The 22,262-nt window shown below is 34.5% G+C and overlaps 2 protein-coding genes across 5 annotated transcripts in view; one reads left to right on the top strand and one right to left on the bottom strand.

Moving 5' to 3' along the window:
• LOC125678910 (H(+)/Cl(-) exchange transporter 6-like) overlaps positions 1-21,683 on the bottom strand; it is a 60,876-nt gene extending 39,193 nt beyond the window's left edge. Inside the window, exons 1-21 of one of the 4 annotated variants that reach the window (XM_048917707.2) lie at positions 21,484-21,683; positions 21,197-21,259; positions 21,040-21,105; positions 20,880-20,948; positions 20,363-20,429; positions 16,017-16,123; positions 15,791-15,917; positions 15,207-15,274; positions 14,483-14,544; positions 14,210-14,256; positions 13,001-13,086; positions 12,774-12,887; positions 12,109-12,278; positions 11,564-11,660; positions 11,275-11,410; positions 7,432-7,585; positions 6,276-6,435; positions 6,063-6,169; positions 5,810-5,951; positions 5,602-5,651; positions 3,869-3,977 (exon numbers count right to left, since the gene is read on the bottom strand). In XM_048917707.2, the coding sequence (XP_048773664.2) occupies positions 3,869-3,977; positions 5,602-5,651; positions 5,810-5,951; positions 6,063-6,169; positions 6,276-6,435; positions 7,432-7,585; positions 11,275-11,410; positions 11,564-11,660; positions 12,109-12,278; positions 12,774-12,887; positions 13,001-13,086; positions 14,210-14,256; positions 14,483-14,544; positions 15,207-15,274; positions 15,791-15,917; positions 16,017-16,123; positions 20,363-20,429; positions 20,880-20,948; positions 21,040-21,105; positions 21,197-21,259; positions 21,484-21,591 (2,109 nt within the window). In that variant the 5' untranslated portion in view covers positions 21,592-21,683. The remainder of the gene's footprint in view (positions 1-3,868; positions 3,978-5,601; positions 5,652-5,809; positions 5,952-6,062; positions 6,170-6,275; positions 6,436-7,431; positions 7,586-11,274; positions 11,411-11,563; positions 11,661-12,108; positions 12,279-12,773; positions 12,888-13,000; positions 13,087-14,209; positions 14,257-14,482; positions 14,545-15,206; positions 15,275-15,790; positions 15,918-16,016; positions 16,124-20,362; positions 20,430-20,879; positions 20,949-21,039; positions 21,106-21,196; positions 21,260-21,483) is intronic. The other 3 variants (XM_048917725.2, XM_048917718.2, XM_048917733.2) reach the window with 3 other exon arrangements.
• Positions 8,720-11,287, top strand: LOC125679048 (uncharacterized). Its single transcript, XM_048917959.2, has 3 exons — positions 8,720-9,049; positions 10,376-10,537; positions 10,847-11,287. Exons 1-3 carry the CDS (start codon positions 8,770-8,772, stop codon positions 11,092-11,094), a joined length of 690 nt encoding a protein of 229 aa, XP_048773916.2. The 5' UTR covers positions 8,720-8,769; the 3' UTR covers positions 11,095-11,287.
• Positions 21,684-22,262: the final 579 nt, after the last annotated feature.

Genomic DNA, 22,262 nt, shown 5'->3' with positions numbered 1-22,262 from the left:
TGAGAGATATAAACACCATATACAGGTGATAATGGAATATTGCTACATACATGTAAATATGGGAAGTTGGCAATGGAGAAGCTGAAATCATCCCGTTTGTCATACAGTTGAGTTGTCAGTTTGCCGTTACAGTCTACTTTCAATAAAATATCTAAGTATGAAGCGGAAGTGGACGACTCTGTGGTGTCTTTTATTTCGAGCTCACAGGGATATATCGAATCGACATATGAATGAAAGTTATCATTGTTGATATACAAAACGTCGTCGATATATCTAAATGTCGAATTGAAGGCCACAGCAAGATATTTTTTCTTCCCATGTAGAAGTTTTTGAATAAGTTCTGCTTCATAGGAATATAAAAATAGGTCAGCTAACAAAGGAACACAATTCGTGCCCATGGGAATTCCAACAGACTAGTTGGAAGACCTAATCACCAAAGACCACGAAGATATTGCCAATGAGGAACTCTACGATGTTTTTTATTTCAACTTCTGAGATCTTGAGCGTGGAATCAGGGTGGTGTTTAACAAAGTAATATTTTGGATGACTGATCACTAGATATAAATATTTCCGTTTTCCATTTTTGTTGAAGAAGCAACTGTCTATGATGTGAAAAAGGCTAGTCTTTAATTTATCTTGAGGAATGGTCGTGTAAAGTGTTGGAAAGTCATATGTTTTGATGTTATTGATTTAGGAAAAGTTTTGGGATTTTCACGTGTATAACCCTTTTCAATTTCGCACCATGGGGGATATATGTTTTACAAACATTTCTTGTCGTTATCATTATTATTGCCGACATGTCAGTTTTTAAAGTGTCATTTGTTGGTGTGTTTTTGAAAGACAAACATAAAGCCAGTCGATGAAAATATATCTGCCAATGAATATACATATGTGGCAAACGTACGACAGGAAAATCGTTCGTCAATGTGCCCTACTTCACAAAAGTACAAAACTCGTGAAAAGAAAATCAAATTTACTTGTCAATTATGTCATCTCTTAATATTACCAATAATAAGACATTTGCACACACAACCGTCATCAAAATAAGATAAACTTTGTTTTAGTTTTAAAAAATGAAGACCCTCTTCACAGGCCTGATTTGGTTCAAACGTTATGTCTTTTATAAATTCTGATATCAAGTCTATGCTATTGTCTAATATAGCTATCTCCTTATGTAAAATTTTCAGCAGAAAAAACTCTAATGATTTAACTTTTTTGTAATCATTTGGAATCATTGTTATTTTATGCCACCCAATATTACTTTGGTTAGCATGAATTTAAATGAGAGAGAAACTAACAGATCATATTTATTGATTTTTTTAAAAAATATACTTACAGATCATATTTATTGATGTTTTAAAAAAAATACGTTGACGAATGATACGCAAGAGCTTGTTCTGCGTATAGTCAGTTTTTAAATCGAGGCATGCTACTGACAAACAAGTTGATGGTACAGGGGTTCAACAGTCTCGATTGAAGTCAGCATTTCGCAAATTCTATGGTCGCTATACCAATCTAGTTCGTCAATACAATCTATCATTGGGTCAAATGCTGTCTGACGTGTTTCATACCGATTGTTAGGCCTTTCTTGGCACACTGATTTTGACTACGGATAACTCCGTTTACCTGATCAGGATATAGAGCTCACGGCGGGTGTGACCGGTCGACAGGGAATGCTTACTCCTCCTAGGCACCTGATCCCACCTCTGGTGTACCCAGGTGTCCGTGTTTGCCCAACTATCTATTTTGTATTGCTTATAGGAGTTATGAGATTGATCACTATTCGTTATCTTCACCTTTCATTTTCCTATCGTACTGTTGCTGCATATGTATTCATTGGCAGAAATATCCTTTTTCTTCATGAACTGACTTTAGGAAAACCACAACAAATATGTGTACATGTTTATCAACCACGCAACTCTACAACATTGAAGGTACATGTATAGGTGTCGATACATCATTGTGGAAAATCCGATTGTTAGACGAAGACATTTTGTTTCAATGAGAAAGTTACCGTTATTAACGGAAAATCATAGATATTGTATGTACCATTAGCTCTATATAGCTTAAGCAGGCCAGCGGCTTTTGTTTAGTCTTTACACACCCTCCCCTCCAAATGGTTTCGGTATTGGGAAAAAACCAGTCCAAGTTTCATAAATCTTTCAGTGTTTTGAAGGCAGTTTGTTTTCAAAATTTATTGAAGAAATAGCAAATGAAAGGCGAAGATAACGAACAGTGATCAATCTCATAACTCCTATAAGCAATACAAAATAGATAGTTGGGCAAACACAGACCCCCCCCCCTCTGGATATACCAAATGTGGGATCAGGTGCCTAGGAGGAGTAAGCATCCCCTTTCGACCAGTCACACCCGCCGTGAGCCCTATCATTCCTAGCCCTAGCATATCATTCTTTCAATTCATTGAGATATAAAATGCACTTGGTATGTAATCAAACTCCGTAGCACCCAAGCGGACGTTGTAGTAGGTATGATTGGATACAAATTGCATTTTAGATCTCTTGGACCTACAGGCAGCAATTCCAAAGTGGTAAAATGTGATTTAAAACATGCCTTGGACAAAAGACAAAATCTGGTTAGGATTGTTTTGATGATGGGTGTATGTACTTATATGAGTAATTCATAGAAAGTCAGAAATATTCCACATTCGGTCGTCAATAACATTTTATTACATATTTTTCAAATCCAATGTACTTCCAATTCTAGAAGCTCAAATTTTTTTTATTATATCATCGGTATCAGATGACGTGTTAAGCTTACATTATATATGTGACGCCACAATCGCTGTGTTTGTTAGTCCGAAATATCGGACTATGTGTTTGTAAGCAGGTGTGACAGCACAGTTGAGTTACAGTAGTCCCCCAGTATTGATGCTCATGAAAAGCTCGGATATTCTGTATACAACGTATAGGGAAAGTATCAAAATACCTGTATGTAATAACAGACTCTAGATTACTTCATTTCCGACGTCATATAACTAAGATAGTGCGAAATCACTTCTTTTCCGACATCATGTAACACAAAATGGCGCGAAATTGTTGTCATCCTATCTATGGTTTTATTCTGTACAAATTAAAGTTTAATAAATGTTTCCAAGGTCAAATTTTTCACTCCAATTTTTGTGTTTTATGGCTAAAATTGGCTAATACCATATCTAGTCATTTTCACTGATTTCTACATTAAATTAAATTCTAGTAAGTGTGATTGGGGGATGGGTTGCACTAGTACTTACAATGGTGGCTAAATTGGAATGACACCGTACATGTATTTAAGAAACATCGTCATAAAAGTGAGAAAACGTCATCAAATCTGATTTGGACGCCACAAATCGTGAGGCAAGACATGCTGTTTTTCATAGTGAATTGATGAAACACATACAAAACACCAATGATGTCACCCTAATCTGACAAGTTCTGCCACCAGATAGTCACTTTGTAAAGTGTTATGAAAGCTCTGAGCATTAAAAGTATTGATCTGGATTGCAAATAAATGACGGAGTATCATCGACGCAGTACTTGTATTTCAGGAACTAAAACTTCATCATAGTGTGTAAATTACGAAATCGTAGCGAAGTTGAGAAGGAAGTTTTATATAACTTGAAAACGTGTTATGTTGTCCCAGGAATAACTCCAGTGGTGATCGTGTACAAAGACTGTTTTTCTGGCTAATTTGATTTGATCATATGAAATTTTGCAATGTGACTATTTAAAACTAGTCATATTATAGACTTCCATTTCTTGGTGAGGACGACACAGTAACACAACATGATTATCTCTCGCACAACTAAAAGGTTATTTGAAGATAGTTCTAAAGTTTACATGAAGGAAGGTGATCAGTAAAAAGTACATACCCCATTTTGCTCTTGAAAGTAAACGTCCCTGTCAAGTAAAGTGACTAGGGTATGTCTCATAATTAATCCTTTGAAACGCCATTTTTGCGCAGTGAGTATCCCGTCTTCACTGAAAGTAAAAATAGCAGCATAACACCCCCATAATACAGTAATGATCTTCCTTAAAGCACTGAATGATTATTTTGTACATCTGGTCATCTGAACGGCATCAGATACCCCAAATAAATTGAATTTAGACTTTTTATGCCCCGAGATCGAAGATCGGGGGGCATATTGTTTTTGTCCTGCCTGTCATTCTGTCTGAAACTTTAACCTTACTAATAACATTTGAACAGTAACTGCTAGAGCTTTGATATTTCACATGAGTATTTCTTGTGACAAGACCTTTCAGTGGTTACCAACATTTTTTACCCTGTGACCTTGACCTTGGAGTTTGACCTGCTTTTAAAAAACAACAACATTGGCCATAACTTCTAAATGGTAAATATTAGAGCTTTCATATTGCACATGAACATTTCTTGCGACAAGATATTTCTACTGGTACCAAGATATTTTTGCTTGTGACCTTGGCAATCTTTGGAATTGGCCATTATCGGTGGCATTTATGTTTCACAAACACATCTTGCTTTTCTTAAAACAATTGATCCCTATCATTTGATCACACAACAATCTAGATTAAATATAATATGTGCAAAAACTTTAGGATACAGTGCCTTTTTAAAAAAATTAGATATATATATATTAATGTGTAAATTTGAGTGAAAATGCTCATAAAGGAAAATTTAGCGATTAATAAATGTGTTTTAGCAATGGTAAAGTCTGTACAAAATGTTATACCAATTTCCATTTCATACTTTCCCATGTCATTGAATGAGTGCAAAAAGTCTTTTTTAGGTAGGCGTACATCATTCTGTTGTAGCACCATTACTTTCAATGACTACATATACATGTCATGGGTCTTTCGGGGAAATGTTTATAGATATTACATGTAAACATGACATACATTTCCTGTAAATCAACATGCAGTGGTGCAATAAAGTTAAAATTTGTATTTTTTAAAACGAAACTTAACATAAAAAACTTCGTGATCTGTATTATTGAATGATGCGCTAAATGCGCCAAAATGGAACAATCCGGAATCAAGAGGAGGGAATTCTATCACAGGGCTTTCTTTTTTATATATAGAAAGGCCATAAATCTAACACTACCACAACTCTATACTGACTTTGTTCAATGTGGGTAAATAACATACAATTGTGCTTTTCCCATGGGGGAAATCTAATCCGGGTCCATTTTTACAGGGGAAGGGAGTTCTATACGGGGGGGGGGAGGGGGGGGGTCTATGCTACAATACTGGTACTATAACACGAAACACGAACTGTAAAGATGACGACAATCTCAGTTTTGCTGTGTGCGGTTGTCTATAACTTCTTTGTTGTTCCCTCTCAGCGGACGACCATTTGATGCATACGGAAAGGTGAGGAAGACAGATATTTCATTTTTTTAAAATGATAAATAGCAATGAATTTCAATGATTCAGGGCATATTTTACAGATTTGTCGAAAATGGGGGGGGGGGTCGTCAAACATAGTATTGGTTTAGGCGTTGTAGGGAGTTTAACACGACACAAGTAGGTATTTTATTTACTTTCCTACAATGCTATATACATGTACAATACAACCCCATTGATGACTACAAAAAATAAACCACACGTCATCATAAAGCATACTCGCCTTTCTTGAACATCTTCATTAGTGTCTTCAGTCGAACCTGCGTGTTCTTCCTGTTAAATTGTTGAAAAATTCAGCTTTACACAATTAAGTAGCAGTCCAGTTAAGAACCATGCACAATACGTGATTTATTATTTAAAAATTATACCACAATTTCATAAAATATAAATCAAAATTACAGAATTTTTCAAAGAAGCTATCTGAAACTAACATTGATGCTGATTCTTTCGACCCTGGAGACAACCGGAAATGCGTTGTGTGCTGTTGTGCGTAGCATGCGTATGAGAGACGAAACACGTGAAACTGTGAATACATAACTTAAAGATTCGTCCATGACATCGTGTGCTTTCAGCCTGAAACACAATATAAACTCCTTAAACTCTACAAAATAATTTTGAAAAGGTTATCCAATTCATAAATTGAACTTTTAACATTTAAACTTAATCAAGAAAGGATGAATTTGCCTCTCTGTTCCGTGATGGACTTCCCATTCTAAGAGGGGAACTCCTTTTAATTTGATATGGATGTCATATAATCCCTCATTAAAGTAATCACCGCTCCATTTGGCAACCTGAAAATTGAAACATGATGTGTACTCATAATCACCCCCCTTTGATTCAAAAGTAATTCTGTCTTTAAATAATGTAAAAACTTTAGGTCAACAAAATATGCTATACCATTAATACAAGCATCAAAGGAAGTCCATAGCTGATTTCATTGGTAGATTCTATCAGAATCACGGTGAGGCTGATGGTCATCCGTACAACGCCACCAAGAAATGCCGCGGCACCAATTAATGCAAATGTACCGGAGTTTTCATGATTTGCATACCCGATTCTGAAATTTTATGTTGAAAATTGTATCGGTAAAAAAAAAGTGACCGAGGGCTGATATAAAGTTATCAAAGTCTGATATAAAGTTGTCTTCCACAACTGCTTTATATTTGGATATGCTATTGAACATAGATGTCAACGGTAAACTAATGCCACAACTTTATAGCAAACAAGGTTACTTCAACTTCTTCATCGTCAACTTCCCATATTTGTGTAGCAATAATCCATTATCACCTATATATAATGTTTATGACTCTCAACTGATTCGATACACGAGAGCATGTTCTGCGTATGATCAATTTTTGAATCAAGGCAAGCTTATGAAAAATAAGTTGACAACCTATCATTGGATCAATTGCTGTTTGACGTGTTTCATACCAACTTTTAAGCCGTTTTTCATATACTGATTCTGACTATGGATTACTCCGTTTACTTTGATCAAGATATAGGGCTCACGGCGTATGTGCCCAGTCAACATGGGATGCTTTCTCTACCCAGGCACTTGATCCCACCTGGTATGCCCAGAGTTCCGTTTTTTGCTCTTCTTTTCATTTTGTATTCTTTATAGGATTTAAGAGATTGATCACTGTTTGTTATCTTCACTTATTCATTACTATTTTCATCAATGAGGAACTCTTTGAGAGATTTATTTATCAAAATATGAGTCTTGTTCATGAGACCATGTATCTATGCAGAAGAAAATGGTACGAAAATGTGTGCGCTCTAAGAGTAAAGTGAGATAAAACAAAAATGATCGTGTACAGCTCTTCATCAAATTTACGCATTATGTGCTTCAAAGAATTGAAAGTCATATAAGGGGTTCAAAATAGGCCCAACAGTATCTAGTCTTCTCATACAGAAAAATAAATAAAGGTTGATTTAAATACATGACTCTTTAGGACTAGTGTATGCTTTGAGTAAGGAAGTTAGGTCAGAGGATTCATTTTCTAGTTTTTACATTGACCGCAGATGATGAATAGAATGTGAAACTTTTACTCACTTAACGAGCACTGTGGCAACAAATCGTCCATAAGCAGCTCCACAAAGCAGGGAGGGGACAAACAGGCCGCTTGGGACGTGAACACCGTACGTCCAACAGGAGAGGATGAAAAAGAAGACGAAAAACAGACCAAGGGTAGCCAGGCTGAATTTACCTTTAATAATGAAATTCAAACGTCTCACACATGAACAAACGAAAAACAGACCAAGGTAGCCAGGCTGAATTTACCTTTAATAATGAAATTCAAACGTCTCACACATGAACAAACGAAAAACAGACCAAGGTAGCCAGGCTGAATTTACCTTTGATAATGAAATTCAAACGTCTCACACATGAACAAACGAAAAACAGGCCAAGGTAGCCAGGCTGAATTTACCTTTGATAATGAAATTCAAACGTCTCACACATTAACTGAAAAATTGTTGAGTATGGCGGAAAACAGCAAAAAAAAAAAGCAAAAAAACAAACAAACAAACAAACAACCCCCCCCCAAAAAAAACCCAAACAAACAAACAAAAAAAACCCAACAAACAAACAACAACCCCCCAACCAAACACACACAAATAAACAAACGAAAAACAGACCACTGTAGCCAGGCTGAAATTACCTTTAATAAGGAAATTCAAACGTCTCTCACATAAACAATAGAAAAACATACCAGGATAACCATGCTGAATTTACCTTTATTAATGAAATTTAAACGTCTTACACATAAACAATAGTTGAAGTTTGTCAACTTATAAACTTATTTTATTATCAAAATATATTTGATTCTAAACCGAATAACATAATCATACTGAAGAAAAGAAAACAATCGGGAAAACTAATTGTACAAAAATATCTTCCTGGTACTGTGGTACTGGGGTCTACATAAGTGAAGGATACAAGAGTAAAGTGTTCAAAGACGATCTGCACGTCATTGATTTTAAGTGCAAAGGTTGCATACTGTCAGTCATAAATGTAGGTTATCTACAGGCTGGTAAACAAAACATTATTACATTATACATACTATTTCTTTGTTCTTTATTCGATGGTGTGCACGTGAAACAGATTTAAAAACTTTGCATCAAACTAAATATCCAATATTTATTGAGATTACACTACGCCTCCAAAGACTTTTCTAATTCAGAAAATCTTCCCTTTCCCCTCACTATTTGACAGAGGCTTATTGGTATTACCTACTGAACAAAAGAACTAAGAACTGCTCAAGACTGATCAATCTTTGTAAATTCACCAACTTTGCGACTAAATTTTATGATTTAAAACTGTGACATGGACGTTGGGCATTTATAATTTGAATTCTGCCTCTGACGTTCACTACTGATTTGAAAGAGGAATATGGGATGCTCCGGAAATCGCACCTTTATTGCGTTCAGAGTGTCTTGCATTCTAATGATAGCAATTGCTTTGACGCTTCAAGGAATATCATTGAGGAAAGATGCAAAATGGGATCAGTATGTAACAGGAGCTATCGAAGTCGACAATCAAATGTACCATCCCGCCGTGTACCAAATAAATGCTTATCAATCTCCCTGGAGGCTCACAGTCATCAATGATTACGACACACTATATCACAACAGGTACAATGTTTATATGGAGGAATACACAAACAATACAGGTACTTTGAACTTTCTTAAGGAACCAGGCCTTGATGTTTTACATCAAGTTTGATATAGGGCGCTTAGAATTTGATCAAAATGAAATCAATTACAGTGCATATGCTTGGATAATTTTGAGCTGTAATGATAGACGTCTAATCAGGAGGATTTTGAAAATCGTAAAACCTTGCTTATTGTCATCACCAAAAGCAAAGATTCAAGGGACATAATTTGAAGATTATAATCGATTTAAATTTTTGAAAGAAATGCAGATAAATGCATAAAATTGTTATTTTTAACACAAAATGACTTGTACGAGTCATTTGGACACAATTTAATTCCTTCAAAAAATTTAAACAAAATTACTTTACTTTCGCTTTAAAGTCTTGGATCTAAAAGGATCAAAGGCCAATAAGAAATTTATACAGGCATTGAAAAGGCCACGACGCTATTATTAAAACCTCAAATTATCGACGCGACCCGAGTCTTTTGAGACATAATCAAATATCACAACCTACACACTATGAAATTTTGACAAATATTTAAAATCTACATCGTTATCAAGATGGCTCACCACACCCTGAAATAGTTTCTCAAATCAGTACAAACTGATTTAGTAATAAAAGATGTGATGATCTATAATAAGTATATGTGCCAAAAGGGGAGAAAATATGCAAATTCGGATAAAAACATGATTTTCAAAATATATTTAAACACTTATGAACAAAAGACTGGCGGATTTGAACTCGAGATATGCGGCTCACCAGCCTAATGCTTTAACCACTGAGCTACGATGATAGACAAATCAATCGATCGATGCAAATAATTTCACAAAAAATTTAAATCGTCAACTTGTGACGTAGTGTCATAAAAAGTATAAGAATTATAAACTAATAAACTAAATTGAGATATTGTAACTATAAAAGGGTATTAAAATGCAAACTACAAGGCTGCAATTGTAGTTAGTATCAAAAGCCAGGTTTCGATACCAGCATTTGTAGTTAGTATCAGAACGCAAGGTTTCGATACCAGCATGTATAGGCCAGTTCAGACAGTGCGTATCATCATCGGGATCGGTATGAAGAAAAATATATACTGTATTCAAAAGTCTAGTAATACGAAACAACGGAATTGTATTTATATATACAATGTATATATAATTATGTAAATGAGTCTCAGTTTAGAGAGTTCGTACAATATATTGATATATTAAACACACACACACACACACACACACACACACACACAGAGAGAGAGAGAGAGAGAGAGAGAGAGAGAGAGAGAGAACCAAATGAAATATCAACTGGGACAACCTGTGGTTTAGTAAATATGTGGATTTTTTACAGACTGGAGAGAAGAGGTTTTACGATATGAGTTGGCGGGTATTGGATTTGCTTCGATATCAGCCTGTGTACTTGTCATACCGTCCCTGGTACCTTACTTTCTCACGATTAAGAAGCTTCAGATTGGGTGTCTGCTTGGGAGCACGTGTTTGTGTGTTATCTCCGGTAGGTAAACTGATTCATAATCTTGAACCAGAAAAAAAAAACCACCCCAGTTTTTCCATTTGAGATGATTTTGAAAGATAATGGTTTTATGTTAAACTCTTCTTTAACTAAAGTCTGTAAACCTAGTGGTGCATGGAAATAATCAAGAAACTCAGCATTGTGTATTTCTCACACTGTTTTACGGACTACTAACTTATTTGTAGATCGTTTTTTGGACTAGACTTTCAAAAGAAATTACAACAGATAAAGTTTGAATCGTTATTCAGTCAATTTTTTCCATAACCTCTCTTAAGTTTTTCTATATTTCAGCTGCTTTGATTTTCAAAGGAGTGGTACAGTACAGCCAGAATTATCAGGCTATTCTTAATCCGAAAGTTAAAACATTTGAATGGTTTTATCACATGACCGATAACACCCTTGCAATGGATTTCTACTTCGCTTTCGGAGCCGCGATATTCCAGTTTTTCAGTGGGGTGGCGTTGATCTTACATTTGATCATGTTTGTTAGATCCGATGCCAGAAAAACAGAAGGAAAGGTTGAGAGTATTTGTATGTAGTTCATACGACAATATGAACATTACAAATAGACCTATAGAATGAGTCCAATTGCAATTTTTTCTCTTTCATATGCTAAACCTTTTCAGAAAAAAGTTAATTTGTTATACAGAAAAAAATATTTGTCTCTTTGATCAAAGTGTAATTGAATTCTTCTTATACAAATTTTTACTAATAAATACCTTCTTGATGAAACAGTTGTTTGATTGCTTCTTCTTGTGAATTAAAGAAGAGAGTGGCCATGTCGTTATACTGGCCGTCAGGACAAAAGTACGTTCTGACAGATTCGTCAATCAGTGGTGTTGTACCATTTTCCTGCTATTAAATATTCTTTAGCTGATTATATGACATGTACTAGACTTGTGAACTATTAGAAGAAAAAAAAATAGATGTCTAAAATCAAGCCGAGATTAAAAAGAAATATGATGAAGAATGACAAATGGAAAGCAGAGGAAAGGTGGATGGTGTAACCTGACTAGATGACATGACTCTGCATTCTCCTAGAAGCATGGCGGCCGAGAAAGACACAGTGGAAGTGAGCGCAGCAACCAGAATTGCCTCCAGTATCCTACACAGAGACATACCAAAGTTACGTCAGGGTGTAGTGTGGATTGATTTATACCTTTCGTGGATAACTAAACATTTACAAGCTTAAATATGGACATTATTCAATATCTGTCTGCTTTGTACTTTAAATTGATAAAAAGTTGAAACATTGTTCGATATTATGTTTCATTGTTAAAATGTTCTCTTTTTTTCTTTTTTTTTTCTTTTTCTTTTTTTATTCTTTTTTTTGGTTCGCGCGGTACTTTGTATCTTTGATAGAGGACTCCCCGCGACACATCACTTGCATGATTTTATGAGTTGTCAGAAAGTTAATATTTATGGTTTTGTTTTTAATGAGTTATTAGAAAGTTATTCATGGTTTTTGGTTTGTTTTCTTATGAGTTGCATTGTCAGAAAGTTATTTATAATTTTTTAGCTATATAATTTTTTAGCTTTTGTGAGTGCATCACCTGATAAACTTGTGTTTCTTTTGTACATGTTTCATTCTGTGTTGTGTGAGGAGCAGATTGATAGTGTTAAACAAGGCACCAAATACACCACCCAGAAGCCCCATGAAAATAAAGACTATCAGATCGACGGCATTCCAAAGGTGACAACCAATTCCACTCTCATTGGCACACTGGAAAGATATTCAATGATAAAAGTACAAATAAATGAGAGAATGATTAACATCAGAGATGCAACACGAGCTTTATTATTTCTTTCAATATGTTCAGCAAATTTTTTTTACAGAATGATGTATAGTAGAATGTGAAAAGAGGATTTTTAAAATGAAAAACTCAGATCATTTCCAGAACAATTGGATTTAGTAGAGTTGAAATTAAAATCGCATCAATTGCTTCGTACTATTTCAAACGTATCAGATTGTTTGCGTATATACTTTGAATAATGGTTGACGTAAACTCCGCCACATAAGAAATGGGAATTCCCTTCTTAAGTTCCTTTCAACGAAACAGAACTTGATATTTTTAACATGATGTTTTGTGCCGATAATCGAAATACACGAGATCCATGTTTTAAAAGTGAAATTTAATTTTCAATTATACACATAAGCAGGCATTCCATGAGATGTATAGTAAACAATCAGACAGCGTTAAATGAATACAACGAGTACCTTAAACACCCCAAAATTGATAAGCCCTGGAAGATAAAAGTATCCCCAGTTCCCTGTGTTGACTCCAGAGAGGAAAAAGTTCAGACTGTATGTCGCTGCCATGGAGCAAAAGAACTGTAATGGAAACATCTACCTTTATGACCTCAATCATTAATTATTTCATGAGAGAGAGAGAGAGAGAGAGAGAGAGAGAGAGAGAGAGAGAGAGAGGGGGGGGGGGGTCTTACAGATCGCCAGGTCAGTTTCTGATTCCAAAAGGAACATCCCTCTTCCAGACTGAACAGGACCCCACCAATAGGTGCGCCAAACGCAGCTGGTATGTAAAACAGAAAACAAGAATATCAATAAAACTGATGAACAGGATCCCACCAATAGGTGCACCAAACGCAGCTGGTATGTAAAACAGAAAACAAGAATATCATTAAAACTGATGAACAGGACCCCACCAATAGGTGCGCCAAACGCAGCTGGTATGTAAAACAGGGGAAACAAGAATATCAGTAAAATTGATGGATGCTCCCTAGAATGAATCTTACCAACAAACTACTTCATATGACGAATGACTTGCACTGTTGAAATACTGTTGAAATGAAGGTTTTTTATACACATTGTATAAGGTTTATGTTAAATGATCTTTACTAAATGACTTTGAGTGACCATTGTCTGAAAGTCATTTCCCTATTACTTATTTGTGTGATATATTATCATTACCTGTTAAAAAACTGTTGAAATAAGGATTTTTTCCTTTCCAGAAATGACCTTAAGATTCCTTGGTCCAAAAGAGCAATAATAGTTGAAATATTGTTGAAAGGTAGGTTTTTTTTTCATAAACAAGGTACACGTTCTGGTTGACGTTGACCTTTCGGTTTAACTGAAAGTCGTTTATGTGTGATACATGTATATGATCGATACCTGATCTTTCTGATGAAAGGTTTAGGAGATATGAGCTCGGAAGGATAGACAGACGCGATAGCGACTATATGCTACCCCGAAAATTTTCGAGAAGTTTGTTAAAAGAATATTTTATTTCAGATCATAGAAACAAAATTAAAAAATAATTTTAAAAAAGAAAGAAAGGTGACACTACATTTAGTTATATGATAAATTAACATTGTTCTGTGTGGCATTACGAATCTCATACACAAGAAGTGTCGATAGATCTATTTCACCAAATTGATGTGACTAATTCAATATATTCATTATATTTCAATAATTTTCTTAATAAAAATTACATTCCAGACTACCAACGCAAAAATAAAAGTAAATTGCCTGGACACTCTCAGTAAAGAAGTTCAGTTACACTATTGACCTTTCAAAAATGTCAATATTTCGGAAATGAGGTAAAGATATAGATTCCGAGATCCCAAATATCTTTAATACACAAAAGTTATTCAATAATGGAGTCTTAATCTCGAAAAGAAAACCAAACTAATTACCTGCGACACCTGCTGCGGCTCCACTGGATACGAAGTCCCTCTTGTCACTAATCAAACAGAGAGAAATCGTTAACCTTTGTGATAACAAAATCAACAAGGTACAAGAAAATATAAGAATAGATTACATTAAATATGCTGCATCCACAGTTATAATTATGGTTATGCAATTGCGACAAAAGAAGTTGATGTTATTTGTAATTGCAATATTCTTACATGCATTTCCTATCATTTCACCGCTATTTTAGTGTTCAGTTTGAATCATATATCACATACCGGTCCGATCTGAAAAAGCTGTATTTCTTTATGTTGATCTTCCGTAACGCAATGCTTTGAAACTAGATTAATCAAATATAAAAAAGATAATATAGTTAACCTTTATAGGGTATGATAATAACAAATGCTACTAATTTTTAGGTGAATGAAATTGAAAATTTTCGAAATGAACTAATAAAATAAGATAAAAATAAAAACTATTAGCGCTACATTTTATAGAATATTGATGTATCTTTATGGTAGTGTTATTCAGAGATTCAATAAATCATAATGGATTTCTCAATTTTTCATACATTTGAACAAGAGTATATCTGAAAGAAACAAAAATCGTCCATGTTGAGAGACACAATGTACTGTACATGCTGAATACATGCATCTAATATGTTCTCTATACTGATGTAAATTAGTTAATGAGAATAAAGCTATTTCATTGAAATTCCTTACGATCCATGTTTATTTGGGAGAGGGAGGGCCCAGCTCCTGAATGGCAATTTTCTCCACGATTAAACGCCATGTGCATAGTTATATGTATATATATTAGGTTTGATTGTTATATGTATATATATTACCTTTGATTTGTCACGGAATGATAATATTTTAGAATAGAGGATAACATATGTATAATGTTTATTGTGGTAATTTGAAAATGGAAAGCTAAAATTGGTCTACAATGTATATCTCATAATACACGTCATTTGCATAAATATACACCATTATACAATACCTGAGGGACACCTGCTCCAATAATAGCACCGCTGTGTATCATGGGACCTTCCTTTCCAACAAATAACCCTAAACAAATGCAGAGAGAACTTTTCTAAGACCAGATAAATAATGGTTGTATAAGACCAAAAAGCATTGACATGTATGACTGTTTTACAAAGCGATTATCGACGTATTTTCATACACTTGTTGTATTTTTACGCATTATCATACGATGCAGTATTAACGAACACATATCACATGTCTCGTGTCGAACGACAATATTTAACGTTCTATGCCTGGACGTGATATATAGTCCACTTTTGTCTATATATGTGGTTCCGGTTTCCTTTTTTATAATTACTGAGTGGAAATGAAATACAAAATAAGATTTGAAATTGTAAATTTCGTAAAATTAAATTAACCCGGTGCATTCGAAATTAAGAATAGATCCACAGTTTTATTATAGTAATAACTTGCATCTTTGGTTACGTAATTCATTTTTGCAGATCCTTTTTTTCCCCAACTGATGACGATAGCGCGAAACAATGCCATATATACGTTTATGTAACAATTGTCCCCTCGTGCTCCCGTCTGATTTCTTACCTCCCGCCACACTGAAGAGAACCCCCACGGCTTTGGAGACGAGAGTCATAAGACGTCCAACACGGGGAATCTTGACCCCATTCAGGTAACATTTTATCTCGGGAATCCCCGAACCTCCTGCCACGGGCTGGGAACATACAGATGATAAGTTAATATATAAAATTGTTATATCGTTTTACCAATATTGAGGTGTTATTTCAGTTAATAGAGAAACTTCCCATTGTACCTCTGTGACGACTAGAAAAGAAGCAATAATGGTAAAACCAACGTTGAACAAAAGCAGATACAGAAGAGACAGCACGAGACAGCCATCCTTAGAACACTGAGATATAGCTAATTAGTACATGTAAGGATTGTGTAATTACTAAAAACAATGTCTTTAAATAAAATGAAGAATAAATATGTTTTCTTATCAAAACTATGACATGGCAAACGTTGCAATATTTGATAATTTTCATTTGTATTGAAAATAATAACCATTTGTATTGTAATTTTCCATTTGTATTACTTTTTTCAATTGTATTGTATGAAAGGTGAAGATAACGAACAGTGATCAATTTCATAGCTCCCATAAGCAACACAAAATAGAGAGTTGGGCAAACACGGACCCCTGGACACACCAGAGGTGGGATCAGGTGCCTAGGAGGAGTAAGCATCCCCTGTCGACCGGTCACACCCGCCGTGAACCCTATATCCTGATCAGGTAAACGGAGTTCTCCGTAGTCAAAATCAGTGTGCTAAGAACGACCTAACAATCGGTATGAAACACGCCAGACAGCATTTAACCCAATGATAGGTTGTGTTGACGAACTAGATCGTTATAACGACCATAGAATTTGCGAAATGCTGACTTCAATCGAGACTGTTGAAACCCCTGTACCATCAACTTGTTTGTCAGTACCGGTAGCTTGCCTCGATTTAAAAACTGACTATAGGCAGAACAAACTCTTGCGTATCGAATCAGTTGAGAGATATAAACACCATATACAGGTGATAATGGAAGATTGCTACATAAATATGGGAAGTTAACGATGGAGAAGCTGAAATCATCCCGTTTGTTATACAGTTGAGTTGTCAGTTTGCCGTTAATGTCTACTTTCAATAAAATATCTAAGTATGAAATTGAAGTGGACAACTCTGAGGTGTCTTATTTCGATCTCACAGAGATATATCGAATCGACATATGAATTAAAGTTATTATTGTTAATAGACAAAACGTCGTCGATATATTTAAATGTCGAATTGAAGGCCACAGCTAGAGATTTTTTCTTCTGACGTAGAGGTTTTTGAATAATTTCTGCTTCATATGAATATAGAAACAGGTCAGCTAACAAATGAGCACAATTCGTGCCCATGGGATTACAACAGACTGTTGGAAGACCTGATCACCAAAGGCTACGAAAATATTGTCAATGAGGAACTCTGACATATTTTTTATTTCAACTTCAGAGTACTTGTGCGTGGAATCAGAGTGGTGTTTAACAAAGTAATTTGTTGGATGATTGATTACTAGATATGAATATTTCTGTTTTTCGTTTTTGTTGAAGAAGCAACTGTCTATGATGTCAAAAAGTCTAGTTTTTAATCTATCATGAGGAATGGTCGTGTAAAGTGTTGAAAAGTCATAGGTTTTGACGTTATTGATTGGGAAAAGTTTGCGATTTCAAGTTCACTAAAACTTCTTTAGATTTTTTAAGAATCCACATTGATTAACACCACTTCTGGCGTATGTAGTCGCACAGTAAGTTTGAAGTTCCTCCTTTACAGCTGTTAATATTTTCATGAGGAGCAAAGATGGGGGCTTGGTAGAGTACTTACTGGATCCAGCAATGTATCTTTGTTTGTAAGGGTTTTTATGTAGTTTAGGAATCCAGTATAGGTACGGTAACTCATATTCATTCGACCCATTGACTGGGATATTAAATGTGTGTAAAACTGAAGCATGGTTTTGAAGAATTTCATCTTTTGAAAGGGCAGTTGGAGTATAAGTACGATAACCAAAAGTGGAATTAATGATAAGTTCGTTGTAATAATGAGCCTTACAAACAAAGACAATGTTGTTACAAGCTTTGTCAGCTGGAACCAAAACATATCCTTCATGTAACCTATCTAATTCTTTTATCACTTCTGGTTTACTAAACACAGAAGGATATATGGTACGTACTTTTGTATTGATATGTCTAATGCGGAATTTTAATATTCCTCTTATGCGTTTAACCCATTCTGACAATGTATCAAGTTCTTCTTTATCATATTTAGCCCATCGTCTGGCATAATCTGCGACAGAATTCATAATAAAGATGAATGTATATTTTTTTCAATTGTATTGTGTAATTTTTCATTCGTTTTGTATATTTTCCATTTTGTTTTCGATTTTTCCATTTGCGTTATATAATCTCTCATCTCTATTGTATATTTTCTTATTTCTTTTGTATCCCAGGGAATATTTATTTTGGTTTGTTACAAATGATTTCATTGGCTTAAAACATAGTTCGATTATCAAGCCATGGGCTATATCCTTTTCATAAGTATTATTTACTTACAAATATTGATATTTCAAACGCCTTTTGCCTTTGATGAAAAGTGAAGGTAACGAATAGTGATCAATCTCATAACTCCTATAAACAATACAAAATAGGGAGTTGGGCCGTTGTATATACCCGAGGTGGGATCAGGTGCCTAGGAGGAGTAAGCATCCTCTCTCCAAAATATAGTACGTCTATTCTAATGACTGGGAATGACGACAAAATCGAAAGTAGAATGTAAATATAAACAAGGGGTCCATGGGCTCGGTCGTTGTTTAAGGTCAACACCAAAATATATCAAGGTCTTGCCATAAAAGCCCTACCTTAAATTTTTTAGGAGATATTAAAAGTTAAGATTTTTCTTAGTAGGTCAAACTTCAAGGTCATAGGATCAAACACCAATGTGTCACAATATCTTGTCACACAGAATTTCTATACAAAATATAAAAGCCCTACCTGAAATAGTTCCTGATATACTTAAAAGGTTATGTTTTCTTAAAAGTAGGCCAAACTCAGAGTTCAAGGTCAAATAACATAATATGAAATGAAAGGTCTTGTTATCAAAAATTTATACACATGATACCAAGGTTTTTATCGAGAGTAGGTCAAACTTCCAGGTCAAGGTCACAACGTCACACACCATTGGATCACATGAAATATCTTGCCGTAAGGAACGTATGAAAGCCCTAGTTTAAATAATTCAAGAGATATTTTCAAAGATATTCCCCATATATATCAGGATATAGAAATTTGATCCCCTTTTGTGGCCCCACCCTATCCCTGGGGACCATGATTTTAACAAACTTGAATCTGCACTATGTCTGGAAGCTTTTATGAAAATTTCCATTTTTCTGGCCTAGTGGTTCTTGAGAAGATTTTTAAAGATTTTCCCTATTTTTTCGCATGTAAAACCCTACCCCTGGAGGCCATGATTTTAGCAAACTTACATTTGCAATGTTAGGAAGCTTTCATCTAAATTTCAACTTGTTTGGCCCAGTGGTTCTTGAGCAGATTTTTAAATGATCCCACCCTATTTCTGCATTTTTAATTCTCCTCAGTAACTCTACCTGGCCCGAATGCACAGCCATTTAGAATTTAGTGTTGTTTTAAGTTTTACGTACATGTTTAGTAACGCGTCATTTCCATTTGATGAGAGAAGCTATTTGTTTTACTATTTACTAAACCATAATTAAATGATAAGAAATGAATATTATAATTTTTTTCTTGATGACAGTGTCATCGGATAAAATACCGTCATCAAGAAAAAAATTATGATTCATTTCTTAATTCTTAAGTAGATTATGCTGAACTTTCCCAACTTTTTGTTTAATTAATCCTGCACAGAAATAGGGGCACAGTTTATCTTTTGGTTGACTATCCAAAACATCTTGCCCGTTTCAATGAAAAAGTCAAAATAACGAACAGTAATCAATTACATAATTCTTATAAAGAATATAAAAATTAAGAGTAAGGCAAACACGGTCCCATGGACACACCAGAGGTGAGATCAGATGTCTAGGAAAAGTAAGCATTCCATGTCGACCGTTCATATCCGCCGTTAATCAGGTGATCCTTAGTCAAAATTAATATGTAATGAACAGCCTAACAACTGGTATACAACATGACAGACAGCATTTGACCCAATGATATGTTGTATTGGCAAACTAGATTGTTATAACGACCATAGGATTTGCGAAATGCTGACTTTATACGAGACTGTTGAAACCCTTGTAACATCAACTTGTTTGTCAGTAGCTTGCCTCGATTTAAAAACTGACCATACGCAGAACAAGCTCTTGCGTATCGAATCAGTCGAGAGATATAAACACCATACGCAGGTGATAATGGGTTATGAAAAGTTGACGATGGAGAAGCTGAAATAATCCCGTTTGTCAGAAAGTTCAATTGTTAGTTTGCTTTAATATCTATTTTTGATAGTATATCTGAGTACGAAGCAAATGCGGAGGACTGTGTGGTGTCTTTTATTTCGAGTTAAAGGTATAGATAAATTCTACCAATATCAACCAATTCATTGATTTAAGGATACAGTCGTCAACGACACTGAATTTGACAGATGACAGAAGATTGACGATCAAGTCTATGAAGAGAGCAACCTGAAGAGAAAAATTAAATATGAATATCTTCAAGATTATTTGAATTCTTTTTCAAAATTGTTAAAGTATAAGGGTATGTATATGGCTTAACACTTGCTACAATTTAAAAAAAAATGAAATTAGATTTACAGGATTTATGTCAATTGAATACAATTCACCATATGCAATGTAATTCATTTCCGTGAGATATATATATATATATATATATATATATATATATATATATAGAGAGAGAGAGAGAGAGAGAGAGAGAGAGAGAGGGGGGGGGTTTGGAATAAATGTGAATATATATATATATATATATATATATATATATATATATATATATATATATATATAATGTCCCTAATACAATATATCATTTGACTCCAATTCTTAATTACATTCAATGATTCAAAAAGTGACCGACCAGTCATATGTACGATAGAAAAAAAACCCTATAAAACTTACCATTCCAGTTAAAAATCCTATCATGAAGGTCACAATCCATTTTATGACCTCTATTTTGGTAGATGATTTCTGTAAATGATTTTACATCAAAATTGAATAAAAATAGCTGTTGATTCAAAATTAGCATTTAGCAAATTCTTCAAATACTTAAATTGCTTACATTCTCTTCAGAGTTTCTTAAGTACTCCTCGTATGGTTTGTTGAAACATCGGTCATAGTCTAAACTCTGTAAATGGAGAAGAAAAAAATCTTTCATAATTCCTGATTTCATTTCTAAGAAGTAAAATTATAACAATTAGGAATTCGGAAAAACAAACCTCAAAATCTTTTCGAGGTAAATAATCATTTGTGGCACTGTGTCTATTCCGTAGAAGAGGCCGCTAAAATACGAGAGAAAAAATCTTTGATGTATAATTATCATTAAATTAATAATCATTCATGCAAATAGCTTGAAATATAATGCTTAATAATAATGTAATGCTACCGATGAGCCTTTATATTATAGAATTAACCTCTGTAGACGACACCCCTTTAGTAATATTACATGTAAACAAACGATGTTAAATTAACAAAAAGGGGGCGTGTCTCCCGAAGGAACACTGACCATCTCTTCACTCCGTGGCTCTGTCTCGGTCCCATGAAGTTCTTCCGGTCCCTGTCTGTGGGGCCAAACACAGCAGGAACAGTCGCAGAAGAGGTCCTCCTCCGTCATATCAGTTCTCAACTCAGGGCATGTGCACTTTCCGGAAATCACTGATAACTATGTGTTTACATATCACTGTGTTTATAAAAGATAGGTCATTTCGGGTGTTGACTAAACACGCTATATTAAATGTATCTGTATTCGTGAGCTGTAACACTGAGAACCCGTGTCGATTTCATCAATTAAGATGCCATGTTTTAAAGACAATTTTGCATACCATAATCACCCTATCATGATTATATATATATATATATATATATATATATATATATATATATATATATAAGTCTCTTTTTTGGAAGTAAAATACAGAAAAAACTCTAAACACTTTGTTGAAATATTTCGACCGTGTTACCGGTCTTCTTATATGGAATATATTAAGGACAATAATAGGTGGCAACTTCATCAGAAAATGGAGAAATAAGCTGTGTTATGTTAACTATAGAAATAATTTCCGACTGATTGGGAAATATAAACCTCAAGCGTTAGAATTTTGATAGATCTCAGATGTTTTATTTTATCAAGAAAGTGAGTATTTCATAACTGATCCACGATTATCTGTATTTTACCACGGAGGATAGAAGTTCACATTCCTATTTAGCAGCAATTACAGATCAACTTTCTGATGCATTCAGCTAACAAGTATATACTCCACACTTTACTTCAATAACCATCCCAAA

This window comes from Ostrea edulis, chromosome 1 (assembly GCF_947568905.1).
Source record: "Ostrea edulis chromosome 1, xbOstEdul1.1, whole genome shotgun sequence".
NCBI lineage: Eukaryota > Metazoa > Mollusca > Bivalvia > Ostreida > Ostreidae > Ostrea > Ostrea edulis.
Note: the sequence above shows the minus strand (reverse complement) of the source record. Positions and strands in the feature narration are given on the sequence as shown.